The following is a 19,772-nucleotide window of genomic DNA, read 5'->3' on the forward strand; positions in this document are numbered from 1 at the left end:
ACATATACATACAAGTACAAACATACAGTGGACACTCGTTTTTTGTAAAGCTCGAAAGTCGTAATTTTCGAAAAACGTTATGTTTTTTTCAACAAAACATTGACTCAAAAATTGTCATTTGACTCGCAAATAGTCGTTTGTCTCGGACTCGTATGCATGGCCCCAAGCAGCCTCATACTCCATTCCCAGCCAGTGTGCCATTGTTTATCAGTGAGTGAGGATGATCCCACGAGTTCATACAATACATTTCATAATATTTCATTTGTTTTAGTGCTTGCAACTGCTAAATAAGCCACCATGGCTCCAAAGAAAGCTTCTAGTGCCAGCCCTTCAGTAAAGAATGTGAGAAATACATATAATTTAAGAAAAAGTTTGTAGAAAAATATGAAAGTGGTGGTGGTAGAGTAGCAGCAGTTGTGATAGTAGTAGAGGGTGGTAGTGATAGTGGAAAAGGGTGGTAGCAGTTGTGATAGTGGTAGGGGGTGGTAGTGATGGTAGTAGCAGTTGTAATAGTGGTAGAGGGTGGTACTGATGGTGGTAGCAGTTATTATGGTGGTAGAGGGTGGTAGTGGTTGTGATGGTGGTAGAGGCTGTGATGGTGGTAGAGAGTGCCTTCTTTAGTGATTCTACTGACTCCTCCAATGTTGTTGGAGTTATATAGGGCTACAGAAAACACCACTGCCTCAGCTGCAGCCTTCACCACCATTATGGACAGTTTATGCTCACAGTGGCCCTTATACACCCAACAACAACAACACAACACCTCTCGTGACATACATAACGACTTATTTTATTCATTCTAGAGTATGTTTTTATGTTATTAATATTGTTTATTAAGTCATATTAGTTGAATTGTGATACATAAATAAGCCGCAGAGTTGATATTAGTGTCATATTCTCCAACAATAAACTCGCCTCCCCTCCCTCTGCCCCATCTGTCATACACCAATAAGAGTCTTCAATAAAGGTAAGTGTGATGTTAAATGTCCATTTATACATTTTATTAGTGCTTTACATTTATTTGGCATTCTTTTCTGCATGTATATCTATATTTAAGCAAGGGAAGTGGCTAGGGAAGTGACCTAGAGTCCTTATGGAGGGGGATTCCCCTTCCAAACAATAACCTCTCATTCCTCTCTCCTCCCTGTCTTCCATTCATAAACAACAGCCTTCAATAAAGGTAACTGTCATGTTTAATGTTTATTCTTTTGTGCATGTAAATCTATCTTTAACCCTTTCAGGGTCCAGAGGCCAAATTTCAAAGTGTGCACCAGTGTCCAAGAATTTTCAAAAAATAATTTTGTTATTTTTTCTTATGAAATGGTAGAGAATCTTTTTCTGAAGGTAATAAAACAAAAAGTACAAAATTTGATGGAAAACTGATGAAATTATGCTCTCGTGAATTTTGATGTGTCAGTGATATTTACGAATCGGCGATTTTGCCGACTTTCACTCCCACTTTAGGCCAATTACATTATTCCAGTTGACCAAATTCTTAGTTATTTCACTAGTATTATCTCTATTCTACTGATTGAGCACAAGAAATCGCCAAGTCAACAGTTTCAACTACAAAATAAAGTGTTCAGGAATTGGTAATATGGCCAATTTAATGCAAAGTTCAAAATATTCCAATTTCAAAACAGGGTCCAGAATAAACAATGCAGACATTCCTGGCACTAAACTAACATTTCCTCTGTTCATTAGTTACATTTTGAGGCTTTACAAATGAAATCCATTTTGATTTTTTATTCACATAATGAATTTTTATTCAAACCAAAAAATAGAACATTTACTGTCATGCAATATTGTAATAATTGTATAAATAATATCAGCACATTTGTGAACGTATATTAGACCCACCAGCTGGTGTGTATTAGATGTGTGAGGTCATTTGATTACTCTTGAACATCGGCAAAAATTTAACATTTCCGCTACTTTGAGCTCAGTTTCAAGCCATTTTCAGTACTAAAACCAATCAAAATCATCTCTATTTCTGTAATATATCTTCCATTCTATGAAATGAGACCAAGAAATCACAACTACAACTATAAAAAACATACAAAAACACTGCAAAATCGCTGTTTTAATCGAAAATTACAGTCTCAGTTTTTTTCTCCCATTATGCACTGTGTGCTGCAGGATTTGTTTTATTTGGTGCACACTTACCACATAGGTGCATTTTCTCATATCTAGGCCCAAATTTACCACTCACAGCTTATTAGAGTGAGCTGAGCTCATGGCATAGATCTATGGTTTGGACCCTCAACGTAAAGCCATAGATCTACGGCATGGACCCTGAAAGAGTTAAGGTAAAAAAAAAAAATTTTTTTGATACTTTCGGGTGTCTGGAACAAATTATGTAATTGGATTTACATGATTTCTTATGGGGAAAATGGATTTGCAAATTGTCAATTTCGATAATAGTCACACTCTGTGGAACGAATTAATTATGAAAAACGAGGATCAACTGTATATATACACACACTCCTCTGTGTTTTCTTCTATTTTCTTACTAGTTCTTGTTCTTGTTTATTTCCTCTTATCTCCATGGGAAAGTGGAATAGAATTCTTCTTGCATATCATGTGTGTGGTAAGAAGCGACTACAATGCTAGTAGCAAGACGCTAGTAACCCCTTCTCTTGTATACATTACAGGTCCACCATCACAAATCCGGCAATCAGTTATTCGGTTCCTTCAGTTATTCGGCACTAATTTTGGCTAGCATAATTTAAAATTTCCAGGGTCACCACACCAACCTCCTGGTACTGTTTGGTGGCGCTACTTGCTGCACAAGTCATTCCAATTTCTTTTTCTCCATTTATTGTTTTAACCTGCTTGCTTTTAGCCCTAGCCATGGTTCCAATGAATAAAATAAATGCTTCTCATTATGTAAAGCACCTACACAGTACATTATCTATTAAAGACAAAGTGGCTTTGAAGCCACTGTCGGCTGCCATGAGCTCAGTCTCATGAAGCAGGAGAATATGCTTTATTATTACACTAATATCAACACAACAGCTTATTTGCCTATCACAATTGATCTAATATAACATAATAAACAATATAAATAACATAAAACATTTTAAAAACTCCAGAATAAATAATATTTGGCATAATACCGAGCAGTTCGACGGAGGTATGAAGAGGATATGGTAAACAAATACCATTCTCCTATCCCTGTCTTGGTAGCTTATATTAGAGAAAACGGAGTGTAGCACAGGGCTAACTGTGATATACACTCGTACTGCACCATAAACCTGAAACAAAAAAGCTATTTTCTCTATATAGTCCAGTCCCTGGACCAATTATGTACCTCTGTAATCTTTTGACTACCGCCCACAGGATGGGTATGGGGTGCATAATAAACATATTAAACTAACTATCTATACAAATTATCACACATAGCTGCATATGTGTAGAGAACCTAGGATAATCCAGAAAAGTCAACGTGGCTTATTTTTAGTACCTGGCTTGGGTTAGCCATATATGATTTTTGGTAAATATTCGATTCCCAGCCAGGGTAGACACATTAGGTGTGTTTCTTTACACCTGTTGTCTATGTTCACCCATCAGTAAATGGGTGCCTGGGTGTTAGCCGACTAGTGTGGGTGTTATCCTGAGACACTGACCTAATTTTCTTGAAATATTCTGCATAACAAGCGGCTTTCTATACAGTAGTATGTCACTGATGTCAGCTAGGCCTGTGTACCTTGTACATGTACGTGTAGTAAATAAAGATATTATTATTATTATTATTATTATTATAATATTATTATTATTATTTTCTCAGTTGTTTGTTGGGTTATCTTATTCAAACTTGGGCAATGTATGATGGAAAGATACTTCTTCACGTACACCAAAAATGAAAGAAATCAGACCATAAATAGCGGAGTTCACTTCTCAGTCATTAGCGGCGGCTTAGCGGTATATTTTTGTATGGTTGTTATAGTTATAGTATTCTCATTTTTTTCAGTCTCATTTGATAGAATGAAAGATATATTACAGAAATAGATATGATTTTGATTGCTTTCATGACGAAAAGTACCTTGAAATTGCGATCACAGTAGCGAAAATGTTCTACTCTTTAGCGATGCTCATGAGTAAACAAATGATGTCACCATCCAATACCTGTCCACCTGCCAGTCCAATACGCAGTCAAGAATAGCTTGACATTATTTATACAATTATTACAATAATGCAGCAGTTTGCATAACAGTAAATCTTCTATTTTTTTGTGAATAAAAATTCCAAATGAAAAGCAAGAGTAATATAAGAGGGGCCTGGAGACGTGACTTATCAGCAAAGAAACTGTTATTTTAGTGCCAGGAATGTCTGCATTGTTTATTCTGGATCCTATTTTGAAATTGGCATCTGTTGAAATTTGTGTGAAATTGGCCAAATTGCCAATTTCTGACCACCTTATTGGGTAGTTGAAATAAGTAAATGGACGGTTTCTTGTACTCGGTTGGCAGACTAGAAGTAAATAAGTTTATTCAGGTATACACAAATACAGTTACATAGATTATCATACATAGCAGTGTATGTATAGAGAACCTGGGATAACCCAGAAAAGTCAGACAAAGTGATTTATTTCTAGTACCTGGCCTGGGCTTGCCATATATGATTTTTGGTAAATATTTTGTTGGGCTATCTCATTGAAACTTGGGCAATGTATGATGGAAAGATGCTTCTTAACGTACAACAAAAATAAAAAAGACTTAGGATAAATAAGGGAGTTAACTTCTCAGCCATTAGCCGCCTCTTTGCAGTATATTTTCGTATGGCTTTTATGGTTGTATCCTCATTTTTTTTGGACTCATTTGATAGAATGGAAGATATATTACAGAAATAGACATGATTTTGATTGCTTTCATGACGAAAAGTACCTTGAAATTGAGCTCAAAGTAGCGGAAATGTTCGATTTTTGCTGATGTTCAATGAACTGTGTAAGTCAAGTTGGTTAATTTTATTAAGTGTATTCTAACCTAATCACTCTGTAATCCGGCAGACTCAGTAATCCAGCACACTACAGGTCTCAATGATGCCGGATTTGTGATGAAGGACGTGTACTAAATTTAAAGATAAAACTTTTGTTTTTTTCTTTTAGGTCATCCTGTCTAACTGGATCATGGCTGGTTTGTTGAAAAAACAACTAAATTTGAGGTGGCTTGGGCACTGAGAGAAGATGGAGAAAAATGGGATGATTAGGAGGGCATATAAATCTGGGGTGGAGTGAAGGAGGGACGATGGTACTGCCAGGAAGGGTTGGAGGGGCTGTAGCATCCAGTTACCTTGTGTCAACATGTTAAATCACAGTAGAGACAAGTGATTTTTATGACTAGATGTGGTGTCAAAGTTCGAGCAAGGTAACATGTATGAAGGGATTCAGGTTACCTGTTTAGCCAGACTCAAGTCCTGGAGTTGGGAAGTGCTATACAGTGTGAGGATATTGCAATTCAGAGGTTCATGTAAACTATTATGTCAGCATGCTTCTGGCAAGACAATAATTGAATGAATGGCAGTATAAATATTTCTTCTGTTTTTTGTATTACCCAACATCTATGGAAGATGGACTGCCTGTTAAAATGAAAAAAATTATTTACTTCCACCCAAGACTCCGAAACATAATGAATTACACACAGAGTACTGTATAGAATGTGACAATGGTCTAAAATACCGACTTATGTGCAACAGTTAGGTATCTTTATTCTTAAGTGTTCTGCCTCACAGTAGGTTTCTTCAGTTGAGTATAGAAGGTGGGGTGTGCCTCACCTTTTATTTATTTATTTATTTATTTATTTTATGCCTTTGCAAACAGTACATTGAGATTTTATATTTACAATAGTGGGTTGCAATGCAAAGAGAGCCTCTATTATGCCTAGGCATTATGGGCCAACTTAACATTATTGACTTACAGACTACTTAACACTAAGGATTATATCATAGTTGTACAGTAGGACAGTAATTATTTCATAGTTGAATAGTAGATTATTAATTATAAGTGAATTAAATTTGTATAAGACAAAGAATATATTCATATAGCCTAAAATGCTTTTAGTGAAAACAATGGTTCAATTATATTCCTGTCAACAATGGATAAAAGGTTCAAAGTGATTGCTGAAGTTTTGATGTGGGAGTACATAGGTGAGTATGTGTGTACTGACAGTATATAAGTCACCATACTGTTATTTTAACTTCACATTGCTCCAAACTATGGAACAAAACTCTCCTCCAGGCTGAGAGATTGACCACCTCAAAAATTATGTATTCAAGGGTGATGGACTGATTACATCATCTTCACATCTCTATTGCTTCTGCTATCTCTTCTGTACTCGACTTAAGAAGCCTACTGTGTAGGCATAACATTTTGGAATAAAGAAACCTAACTGTTGCACACGTCTTACTATCAACCTCTTGTCAGTATTGTATAACAAACAACAGATTACCATAAATACATAATATATATGAGAAACAAAGAATATTACATAATCAGATTTATTAAAAACATTAATAAGTAAAAACAAGACAATACACATGTCAGATGAAAACTCAAATCCTAAAGAGTGTCTCTGTGTCGCAAAATTTTTGAAAAAAAAAAAAAAAAAAAATCTTATGAAATGATAGAGAATCTTTTCCCGGTGTTAAAGACACAAAAATTATGATATTTGATGATTAACTTATGGAATTACGCTCTCGCAAAGTTAGCGATCTCTGTGATGTTTACATATCGACGATTTTGCCCACTCTGAGCCCTATTTTTGGCCAATTCCATTGTTCCAGTTGACCAAACTCATAGCAATTTCTTTAGAACTCCATTTATTCTATCGATTGTTTATAGGAAACCACCCATTTACTGATTTCAACTGCCCAATAAAGTGGTCAGAAATTGGCAATTTGGTCAATTTCACACAAATTAAAAATGATGCCAATTTCAAAATAGGGTCCAGAATGAACAATGCAGACATTCCTGGCACTAAAATAACATTTTGTCTGTTCATTAGTCACATCTCTAGGCCCCTCTTATATTACACTTGCTTTCTATTTTGAATTTTTATTCATACAAAAAACAGAACATTTAGTGTTATGCAGACTACTGCATTACTGTAATAATTGTATAAATAATGTTAACCCATTTGTGACTGCATATTAGAATGGCTAGTAGGACACTTATTTGCTCTTGAACACTGGCATAAATCGAACATTTCCGCTACTTTGAGCTCAATTTCAAGGTTCTTTTCATCATGAAACCAATCAAAATCATCCCTATTTCTGTTATATGTCTTCCATTCTATGAAATGAGACCAAGAAAATGAGAATACAATCGTAAATACGTACTATACAAAAATACACCTCAAATTCGGCACTTTAATACAAAAACATGGTTAGATGTTTTTTCTTCATTATGCACTGTGTGCTGCAGAATTTTTTTCATATTGCACACACTGACCACACAGACCCATTCTTTCACATGTGGGCCTACCAGCTTTCTCATGCTTGATTTGAAGCTGCTAGAATTTTGGAGTATAAATACATCAAAAACACTGGCTCGTAAGACGTACTGTAAACATACAACCTAAACAGTCAAAAGGTTAAATCTCTACACCAAATTCACATTAAGCCATCAAATAAAGCCAACATGATTGGAGAATACACTGGACCTCACCTTCACTAACAATGATGATCTGATACGAAATATTATCATATCAACAACAATATACAGTGAACCCCCACCTTACGAACGCATCGCCGTACGTTAAATCCGCCATACGAAGCATTTGAACGCAAAAATTTTGCCTCGCCTCACGATAAAAAACTCGCCTTACGTGATTCGTCCGGGATGTGTCCCACGTGTGGCCTCAGCGCCAGTGTTTACAAGCCAGCCAGTGCAGTCGCATCTACGCATACATTCGGTACATTTCACATTACTCCAGTATTTTTAGTGCTTGTAACTGCAAAATATGTCACCATGGACCCCAGGAAAGCTTCTAGTGCCATCCCTGTGGTAAAAAGGGCGAGAATTAGTATGGAATTGAAAAAAGAGATTAAGGAAATGTGTGCAAAGTGGGTTGAACTGCAAACCTTTATGGATAAAAATCACCCTGACACAGCTACTGCAAGCCGTGTTGGCAACCTGTACAATGACAATGTTATGGCCCATTTTAGGAAAGTCTTAACCCTTTCAGGGTCCACAGGTCCTTTCAGAGACTTGTTCTCAGGGTCCCACAAATTTCAAAAAAAAAAAAAATTATTTTTTCTTATGAAAAGATAGAGAATCTTTTCCTGATCATAATGACACCAAAAGTATGAAATCTGATGGAAAACTTACGTAATTATGCTCTCGCAAAGTTAGCCGTCTTGACGATGTTTACGCATCGGCGATTTTGCTCACTTTGAGCCCTATTTTCGGTCAATTCCAATGTACTAGTCGACAAAAATCATGACTATTTCACTAGAACTCCATTTTTTCTATCGAATGAGTACAAGAAACCACCAATTTACCGATTTTAACTATCCAATAAAGTGGTCAGAATTTAGCAATTTTGCCAATTTCACGCAAATTTCAAAAGATGCCAATTTCCAAATAGGGTCCAGAATAAACAAGAAAGACATTCATGGCACTAAAATAACATTTCCTCTGTTCATTAGTCACATCATCACGCCCCTCTTACATTTCTTTTGCCTTCCACTTTGAATTTTTATTCTCACAAAAAAAAAATAAGATTTACTGTTATGCAGACTACTGCATTAGTGTAGAAATGGTATAAATAATATCGATGCACTTGTGAAAGAATATCAGACTCACCAGTTGACGTGTATTGGACGCTTAGCATGATTTGTTTACTTTTGAACTTTGGTAAAAATCAAGCATTTTTGCTACTTTGAGCTCAATTTCAAGGTACTTTTCATTGTAAAACCAGTCAAAATCATCTCAATTTCTGTAATATGTCTTCCACTCTATACAATGAGACCAGGAAAACTAGAATACAACAATAAATACCATATGAAAATATAGTGCAAAGTCTCTATTTTAATCCAAAAACACAGTAAAGTTTTTTTTCTCATTACGCACTGTGTGCTGCAGGATTTTTTTTATACTGCGCACACTGACCACATAGACCCATTCTTTCATATGTAGGCCTACCAGCTTTCTCTCAACAGATTTGAAGACGCTAGAATTTATGCGTATTAGTACGTCATGGACACTGGTGCGTATGCCGTACTAGTACGTCCGAAACCCTGAAAGGGTTAAAGGAACGGAAGCTACAGAGCTCTACAGACAGATTTGTTGTGCGACAGAGGTCCAGTGACTCTCAAGCTTTTCCTAGTGGCATTACAAGAAGAAGGGAATTAACCCCAGAAAAGGACTTGCTACCTCAAGTCCTAATGGAAGGGGATTCCCCTTCTAAACAATAACAACTTCCACACTCTCCCCTCCTCCCATCCCATCAATCATCACCAGATCTTCAATAAAGGTAAGTGTCATGCATTCTATTCTTAGTAGAGTAGTAATTGTGCATGTCTTCTTCAGTTTGTGTGTATTAAAATTAATATTTCATGTAGTAAAAAAAATTTTTTCATACTTTGGGGTGTCAGAAACGAATTAATTTGATTTCCATTATTTCTTGTGGGGAAAATTAATTCGCCTTACGACAATTTTGGCTTACAATGAGCTCTCAGGAATGGATTACTATCGTAAGGCGCGGGTCCACTGTACTCAGATCATAGCATAACAGAGGTTCAGACATGTATGTCCAGGGCCCCAGACCAACAACATGTGATCAGTCACGAGGAAGCCTTCACCGAATTCAACTTCAATAACAAAAACATAAGGCGGGACCAAGTCAATCAGGTCCTAAATGATATAAACTGGGAAGATACCTCAAACAACACAGATCCAAACCTATGTCTAGAATAAATTAACTCTATGGCACATGAGATATGCTCAAGGCATATTCCTTTAACCCTCTGAGGGTCCGTCGTGTAGTTCTACAGCTTTGAAACCGGGGTCCAAGCCGTAGTTCTACACCACGAGCTCAGCTCACTCAGATAAGCTGTGAGCAGTAAATTTGGGCCTAAATATGAGAGAAAGCATCTATGTGCTAAGTGTGCACTCTATAAAACAAATCCTGCAGCATAGAGTGCATAATGAGAAAAAAACCAGACCATGTTCTTGGATTAAAACAGGGAATTTGCGGTGTATTTTCACATGGTTTTTAAGGTTGTATTCATGGTTTCTTGGTTTCATTTGATAGAATGTAACATATATTACAGAAACAGATATGATTTTGACTGGCTTTAGCTACCCAAGTTTTTAGACTCCATCACTCTACTCGGAAGGTTGTCACATGCAGCTTTCTCCACCTCACCCAGCATTCTCATCCTATAAATACTCACGTATGTTTCACCCAGGTAGATCTGTTTATGACTTGATAAAGCACACTGTGTGGGTGAAATTTTGTCAATAAAGGATCACATTATACTGCTTAAGTGATTATATTTCCAGAAGAAATGTTATTTTAGTACCAGAAATGCCTGCATTGTTTATTCTGGACTCTATTTTGAAACTGGAATATTTTGAACTTTGTGGAAAATTGGCTAAATTACCAATTTCCGATCACTTTACTGGGTAGTTGAAATAGTTGATTGGGTGATTTCTAGTGCTGAATCGATAAAACAGAAGTAATAAATGTCTGTATCCCTTGATCTGAAATTCTGGAATTCAAAAAGTTCTGAAAACTGAAGTTTTCTCGTGGAGGAGTATAAATGGAAAACAGGAATTAATAAATGGGATGTCAATAGCATGCTAAAAACATCTAGCCTAGCCTAGACCTGACTAGCTTGTGCTACTAAGTCACATGCTGTGCTTCATCCTTGGTTGGATAAACATGTTAAGTTGAATAAATATATTACATTGGATAAACACATGAGTGAGAGAGGTTGGATTTCAGTGGGACTTGCACATGAGTAAATAGAATTATCAAAACTTATTGCTTGGGTAGCACTGAAAATTGGGTTGGGCAAATATTCTGTTAGTGGGATGGATTGTGAAGGACCTGCTTAGTATGGGCCAACAGGCTTGCTGCAGTGTTCCTCCTCTTATGTTCTTAAGTGAATGTGGCCTGACCTGACTAGGTTAAAGCAGTGGCTTAAGCCAGTGGGAGTATTGGACCTGCCTTGCATGGGCCAGTAGGCCTGCTGCAGTGTTCCTTCTTATTTATGCTCTTATGAGTGGAGCATCAGTCATCTCTTGTTCTTGGTCTATAATTATCCCATTATTTTATTTATCAATATATTACTCTATAAATAAACTGTATTAGTATTTGTAGTCTTTATTTATCCCACTTAGTGTGAGTATTCATATGTTTCTGCTCCTTAAAGCACGGTGTAACACAAGTGTCACTCCACTGCTGACAGTGCAGCAGCGGAGTGATATCTGATGAGTGTACACTGCCTTGGCTTTATTTGTTTTGACTGTTACTGTATTTATGTGTACATGAGACAGAGATAGAGACAGGGATAGATGCAGGGATAGACAGAGACAGAGATAGACAAACAGAAAGAGACAGAGATAGACAGACAGAGATACAGACAGAGTTAGATACAGACAAACAGAGACAGAGACAGCCCAAGTCAATCAGCCAGCCAGCCACCCACCCACCCAGCAGCCGGCCAGCCAGCCGGCTACCCAACCAGCCGGCCTGCCGAACACATATTACAGATGTTCCTAAATTGTTTCTCTTGACTTAGGACATAGGTTATAGGACATTCTGGCAGGATGAAAATACCAGTGGTATCAAAATTGAAAGGATGTTGCACAAATGTTGCACACTGGTTATTATCAAGGTTTTTGATATTTCTTCGACCACTTGTGGCCACATCCACCTCAAAGCCACTAAACTCAGGGTCAACATCACTTTCCTCTTAACCCTTAAACTATCCAAACGTAGATCTATGTTTGTGCGTATAGTGCTCTGACCTTGATTTTCTTCATAAGAAAGAATGCCAAAAAAAAAAACAAGATCTACGTTGGACAGTTTAAGGGTTAAAAGGGGAGTGTTAATATGACATGACACCAGTGAATCACTGGTGTTTGCTCTAGTTGGCACTCAATTGAACTAGTGCTCCAATAAGATACTAAGTGGTCCCAGACTTTTTTAATACTGTGCACACTAAATGTTAAGACCACTTCTTTACTGACCAGGCATCTCAGGCCAATCGCGCCAAATCTGGAGGCAAGAAAAATAGTAAAACGTTGATCTACATTTGGAGTGCTAGCGGTAACAACATAGATCTATGTTTTGGACAGTTAAGGGGCTAAAATTCAGCAAAAAGGTTATTTTTTTTTATTATCACACTGGCCGATTCCCACCAAGGCAGGGTGGCCCGAAAAAGAAAAACTTTCACCATCATTCACTCCATCACTGTCTTGCCAGAAGGGTGCTTTACACTACAGTTTTTAAACTGCAACATTAACACCCCTCCTTCAGAGTGCAGGCACTGTACTTCCCATCTCCAGGACTCAAGTCCGGCCTGCCGGTTTCCCTGAATCCCTTCATAAATGTTACTTTGCTCACACTCCAACAGCACGTCAAGTATTAAAAACCATTTGTCTCCATTCACTCCTATCAAACACGCTCACGCATGCCTGCTGGAAGTCCAAGCCCCTCGCACACAAAACCTCCTTTACCCCCTCCCTCCAACCCTTCCTAGGCCGACCCCTACCCCGCCTTCCTTCCACTACAGACTGATACACTCTTGAAGTCATTCTGTTTCGCTCCATTCTCTCTACATGTCCGAACCACCTCAACAACCCTTCCTCAGCCCTCTGGACAACAGTTTTGGTAATCCCGCACCTCCTCCTAACTTCCAAACTACGAATTCTCTGCATTATATTCACACCACACATTGCCCTCAGACACGACATCTCCACTGCCTCCAGCCTTCTCCTCGCTGCAACATTCATCACCCACGCTTCACACCCATATAAGAGCGTTGGTAAAACTATACTCTCATACATTCCCCTCTTTGCCTCCAAGGACAAAGTTCTTTGTCTCCACAGACTCCTAAGTGCACCACTCACTCTTTTTCCCTCATCAATTCTATGATTCACCTCATCTTTCATAGACCCATCCGCTGACACGTCCACTCCCAAATATCTGAATACGTTCACCTCCTCCATACTCTCTCCCTCCAATCTGATATTCAATCTTTCATCACCTAATCTTTTTGTTATCCTCATAACCTTACTCTTTCCTGTATTCACCTTTAATTTTCTTCTTTTGCACACCCTACCAAATTCATCCACCAATCTCTGCAACTTCTCTTCAGAATCTCCCAAGAGCACAGTGTCATCAGCAAAGAGCAGCTGTGACAACTCCCACTTTGTGTGTGATTCTTTATCTTTTAACTCCACGCCTCTTGCCAAGACCCTCGCATTTACTTCTCTTACAACCCCATCTATAAATATATTAAACAACCACGGTGACATCACACATCCTTGTCTAAGGCCTACTTTTACTGGGAAATAATTTCCCTCTTTCCTACATACTCTAACTTGAGCCTCACTATCCTCGTAAAAACTCTTCACTGCTTTCAGTAACCTACCTCCTACACCATACACTTGCAACATCTGCCACATTGCCCCCCTATCCACCCTGTCATACGCCTTTTCCAAATCCATAAATGCCACAAAGACCTCTTTAGCCTTATCTAAGTACTGTTCACTTATATGTTTCACTGTAAACACCTGGTCCACACACCCCCTACCTTTCCTAAAGCCTCCTTGTTCATCTGCTATCCTATTCTCCGTCTTACTCTTAATTCTTTCAATTATAACTCTACCATACACTTTACCAGGTACACTCAACAGACTTATCCCCCTATAATTTTTGCACTCTCTTTTGTCCCCTTTGCCTTTATACAAAGGAACTATGCATGCTCTCTGCCAATCCCTAGGTACCTTACCCTCTTCCATACATTTATTAAATAATTGCACCAACCACTCCAAAACTATATCCCCACCTGCTTTTAACATTTCTATCTTTATCCCATCAATCCCGGCTGCCTTACCCCCTTTCATTTTACCTACTGCCTCACGAACTTCCCCCACACTCACAACTGGGTCTTCCTCACTCCTACAAGATGTTATTCCTCCTTGCCCTATACACGAAATCACAGCTTCCCTATCTTCATCAACATTTAACAATTCCTCAAAATATTCCCTCCATCTTCCCAATACCTCTAACTCTCCATTTAATAACTCTCCTCTCCTATTTTTAACTGACAAATCCATTTGTTCTCTAGGCTTTCTTAACTTGTTAATCTCACTCCAAAACTTTTTCTTATTTTCAACAAAATTTGTTGATAACATCTCACCCACTCTCTCATTTGCTCTCTTTTTACATTGCTTCACCACTCTCTTAACCTCTCTCTTTTTCTCCATATACTCTTCCCTCCTTGCATCACTTCTACTTTGTAAAAACTTCTCATATGCTAACTTTTTCTCCCTTACTACTCTCTTTACATCATCATTCCACCAATCGCTCCTCTTCCCTCCTGCACCCACTTTCCTGTAACCACAAACTTCTGCTGAACACTCTAACACTACATTTTTAAACCTACCCCATACCTCTTCGACCCCATTGCCTATGCTCTCATTAGCCCATCTATCCTCCAATAGATGTTTATATCTTACCCTAACTGCCTCCTCTTTTAGTTTATAAACCTTCACCTCTCTCTTCCCTGATGCTTCTATTCTCCTTGTATCCCATCTACCTTTTACTCTCAGTGTAGCTACAACTAGAAAGTGATCTGATATATCTGTGGCCCCTCTATAAACATGTACATCCTGAAGTCTACTCAACAGTCTTTTATCTACCAATACATAATCCAACAAACTACTGTCATTTCGCCCTACATCATATCGTGTATACTTATTTATCCTCTTTTTCTTAAAATATGTATTACCTATAACTAAACCCCTTTCTATACAAAGTTCAATCAAAGGGCTCCCATTATCATTTACACCTGGCACCCCAAACTTACCTACCACACCCTCTCTAAAAGTTTCTCCTACTTTAGCATTCAAGTCCCCTACCACAATTACTCTCTCACTTGGTTCAAAGGCTCCTATACATTCACTTAACATCTCCCAAAATCTCTCTCTCTCCTCTGCATTCCTCTCTTCTCCAGGTGCATACACGCTTATTATGACCCACTTCTCGCATCCAACCTTTACTTTAATCCACATAATTCTTGAATTTACACATTCATATTCTCTTTTCTCCTTCCATAACTGATCATTTAACATTACTGCTACCCCTTCCTTTGCTCTAACTCTCTCAGATACTCCAGATTTAATCCCATTTATTTCCCCCCACTGAAACTCTCCTACCCCTTTCAGCTTTGTTTCGCTTAGGGCCAGGACATCCAACTTCTTTTCATTCATAACATCAGCAATCATCTGTTTCTTGTCATCCGCACTACATCCACGCACATTTAAGCAACCCAGTTTTATAAAGTTTTTCTTCTTCTCTTTTTTAGTAATTGTATACAGGAGAAGGGGTTACTAGCCCATTGCTCCCGGCATTTTAGTCGCCTCATACGACACGCATGGCTTACGGAGGAAAGATTCTTTTCCACTTCCCCATGGACAATAGAAGAAATAAATTAGAACAAGAGCTATTTAGAAAAAGGAGAAAAACCTAGATGTATGTATATATATATATGCATGTGCGTGTCTGTGAAGTGTGACCAAGGTGTAAGTAGGAGTAGCAAGATATCCCTGTTATCTTAGCGTGTTTATGAGACAGAAAAAGAAAACCAGCAATCCTACCATCATGCAAAACAGTTACAGGTTTTTGTTTCACAGTCATCTGGCAGGACGGTAGTACTTCCCTGGGTGGTTGCTGTCTACCAACCTACTACCTCAGCAAAAAGGTATACAAGTGTAATTACCTGAGTGTATGAAGCTTCATGTAGCAGCAGGCAACAGATACAACTGCTCGGCAAGTTGACATATTGCTGAAGATTCTTAACATAGTGGATGCTAAGTTTCCACAAGTATGGAGTCCCACAAGTCCACACACTGTCCCTCCTGACTCCAGCTCTGGCCAGGCTCCTCTCACCACCTGTATTACACAAATATATCTCTCTGCACTTCACATTGTAATACTACTTATGTTTATAAACTTAGTGAGGTATTTATCATGAGTGTGTATGGTGATATAGAGTTGTGATAAGTCTTACATTCACTTAAATAACGAGACAGCAGTTAACAACTTTATAGCAGCTATGAATAACATCAATTGGCAAAATGAGCTTGAAACATATACAGATATGAATGAATGTATAAATAATTTTCTAAAAAAACCCCAATGCCTCTATAACAGACATTGCCCCAGAAAAACTAAACAGATCACAGCAAAGAGACTGAATAATCCCTGGCTAACACCAAGCATCCTCAAATCCATTAACACAAAGCACAAATATGAAAAACAATATAGAATGGGTCAAATAACTAGAGAACAGTCAAAAAATTACTAGTCAGCACTTACCAGCCTGATAAGAAGGTCAAAAAAATTGTATTATGAAAATAGATTACATAACATCAAAGGTGATATGAAAAAAACCTGGAAAACTCTATCTGAACCCCTACTCACTCCAACCGAAACAGCAGACTTAATGTTATTTTCTTCTCCACCATAAGAAAAAATCTAGCAAACAAAATACCAAGCACTAACACCCGTCCATCAGACTACCTCATAGGTACCTACCCAAATACACTATTCCTAGCTCCAGCCAACCACATTGAAGTTATGCTCATCATAAACACCCTTAAAAACAAGGCAGGAGACATAAACAACTTGCCTGCTTTAATGTACAAAAAAGCTTCTCACGTATTGTCACCAATCATTGCAACGCTCTTTAACAAATCCATTGAATCATCTACCTTACCAAAAATCCTCAAAATAGCGAGGGTCACTCCAATCCATAAAGGAGGTGACCAAGCTGACTTGAATAACTATAGACCAATATCTAAGTTACCACTGCTCTCTAAAATCTTTGAAAAATTAATTCATAGACGGATCTATTCCTACCTTGTTTCACACAACATATTAAACCCTTGTCAGTTCGGATTCAGAAATAATAAAAGCACAAATGATGCTATCATACACATGCTAGAACTAATATATACTGCACTTGAAAAGAAAGAAGTCCCGCTGGGCATTTTCATGTAGGCCTACATGAGAGAGAATGGGTCTCAGTGGTGGGTGTGCACCCTGTGAAAAAAATCTGGGACTCAGTGGTGCATTGTGAGAACACCATCTTGGTAGTCCATTTTCACAATGCCTCACGGTAAGAAGTTCCTCACTCCTCGGGGGATTGGAGGTCTTTTGTTCCCAAGTGATAGCTCTAACAGCGATGAAAGTGTCAGTGAAAGTGAATTCCCTGGTTTTGAAGCGGGTGTGACCGAAAAAAGTGCCCAGGATAACGTAATTAGTGATGAAAACCCAGATGACCCATAACCTTCCACCTCTGGTGCTGGGCCGGCTCATTCATGTTCACCTGTACCAGGACGAAAGAGGAAACTATTTGCCCGTGTACAAGACTCAGATGTGAGCAGTGTAAGTGATAATGATAGTGATTTCAAGGTTATTGAAAGCAGTTCTATTGTCCATGGGGAAATGGAAAAGAATCTTTCCTCCATAAGCCATGCGTGTCGTATGAGTCGACTAAAATGCCGGGAGCAATGGGCTAGTAACCCCTTCTCCTGTAGACATTTACTAAAAAAGAGAAGAAGAAAAACTTTATAAAACTGGGATGCTTAAATGTGCGTGGATGTAGTGTAGTGCGGATGACAAGAAACAGATGATTGCTGATGTTATGAATGAAAAGAAGTTGGATCTCCTGGCCCTAAGCGAAACAAAGCTGAAGGGGGTAGGGGAGTTTCGGTGGGGGGAAATAAATGGGATTAAATCTGGAGTATCTGAGAGAGTTAGAGCAAAGGAAGGGGTAGCAGTAATGTTGAATGATCAGTTATGGAAGGAGAAAAGAGAATATGAATGTGTAAATTCAAGAATTATGTGGATTAAAGTAAAGGTTGGATGCGAGAAGTGGGTCATAATAAGCGTGTATGCACCTGGAGAAGAGAGGAATGCAGAGAAGAGAGAGAGATTTTGGGAGATGTTAAGTGAATGTATAGGAGCCTTTGAACCAAGTGAGAGAGTAATTGTGGTAGGGGACCTGAATGCTAAAGTAGGAGAAACTTTTAGAGAGGGTGTGGTAGGTAAGTTTGGGGTGCCAGGTGTAAATGATAATGGGAGCCCTTTGATTGAACTTTGTATAGAAAGGGGTTTAGTTATAGGTAATACATATTTTAAGAAAAAGAGGATAAATAAGTATACAACATATGATGTAGGGCGAAATGACAGTAGTTTGTTGGATTATGTATTGGTAGATAAAAGACTGTTGAGTAGACTTCAGGATGTACATGTTTATAGAGGGGCCACAGATATATCAGATCACTTTTTAGTTGTAGCTACACTGAGAGTAAAAGGTAGATGGGATACAAGGAGTATAGAAGCATCAGGGAAGAGAGAGGTGAAGGTTTATAAACTAAAAGAGGAGGCAGTTAGGGTAAGATATAAACAGCTGTTGGAGGATAGATGGGCTAATGAGAGCATAGGCAATGGGGTCGAAGAGGTATGGGGTAGGTTTAAAAATGTAGTGTTAGAGTGTTCAGCAGAAGTTTGTGGTTACAGGAAAGTGGGTGCGGGAGGGAAGAGGAGCGATTGGTGGAATGATGATGTGAAGAGAGTAGTAAGGGAGAAAAAGTTAGCATATGAGAAGTTTTTACAAAGTAGAAGTGATGCAAGGAGGGAAGAGTATATGGAGAAAAAGAGAGGTTAAGAGAGTGGTGAAGCAATGTAAAAAGAGAGCAAATGAGAGAGTGGGTGAGATGTTATTAACAAATTTTGTTGAAAATAAGAAAAAGTTTTGGAGTGAGATTAACAAGTTAAGAAAGCCTAGAGAGTGAACAAATGGATTTGTCAGTTAAAAATAGGAGAGGAGAGTTATTAAATGGAGAGTTAGAGGTATTGGGAAGATGGAGGGAATATTTTGAGGAATTGTTAAATGTTGATGAAGATAGGGAAGCTGTGATTTCGTGTATAGGGCAAGGAGGAACAACATCTTGTAGGAGTGAGGAAGAGCCAGTTGTGAGTGTGGGGGAAGTTCATGAGGCAGTAGGTAAAATGAAAGGGGGTAAGGCAGCCGGGATTGATGGGATAAAGATAGAAATGTTAAAAGCAGGTGGGGATATAGTTTTGGAGTGGTTGGTGCAATTATTTAATAAATGTATGGAAGAGGGTAAGGTACCTAGGGATTGGCAGAGAGCATGCATAGTTCCTTTGTATAAAGGCAAAGGGGATAAAAGAGAGTGCAAAAATTATAGGGGGATAAGTCTGTTGAGTATACCTGGCAAAGTGTATGGTAGAATTATTATTGAAAGAATTAAGAGTAAGACGGAGAATAGGATAGCAGATGAACAAGGAGGCTTTAGGAAAGGTAGGGGATGTGTGGACCAGGTGTTTATAGTGAAACATATAAGTGAACAGTATTTAGATAAGGCTAAAGAAGTCTTTGTGGCATTTATGGATTTGGAAAAGGCGTATGACAGGGTGGATAGGGGGGCAATGTGGCAGATGTTGCAGGTGTATGGTGTAGGAGGTAGGTTACTGAAAGCAGTGAAGAGTTTTTACGAGGATAGT

The 19,772-nt window shown here is 38.3% G+C and overlaps 1 protein-coding gene across 1 annotated transcript in view; it reads right to left on the reverse strand.

Annotated features, from left to right (window-relative positions):
- The window catches only part of LOC128701484 (methyltransferase-like protein 25B), a gene marked incomplete at its 5' end in the record, with an annotated part of 360,140 nt that overhangs the window by 324,823 nt on the left and 15,545 nt on the right, over window positions 1-19,772 (reverse strand). The window contains 1 exon segment of the mRNA XM_070101757.1: window positions 15,958-16,130. Within this exon segment, the coding sequence (XP_069957858.1) occupies window positions 15,958-16,130 (173 nt within the window).

This window comes from Cherax quadricarinatus, chromosome 78, assembly GCF_038502225.1.
Source record: "Cherax quadricarinatus isolate ZL_2023a chromosome 78, ASM3850222v1, whole genome shotgun sequence".
Lineage (NCBI taxonomy): Eukaryota > Metazoa > Arthropoda > Malacostraca > Decapoda > Parastacidae > Cherax > Cherax quadricarinatus.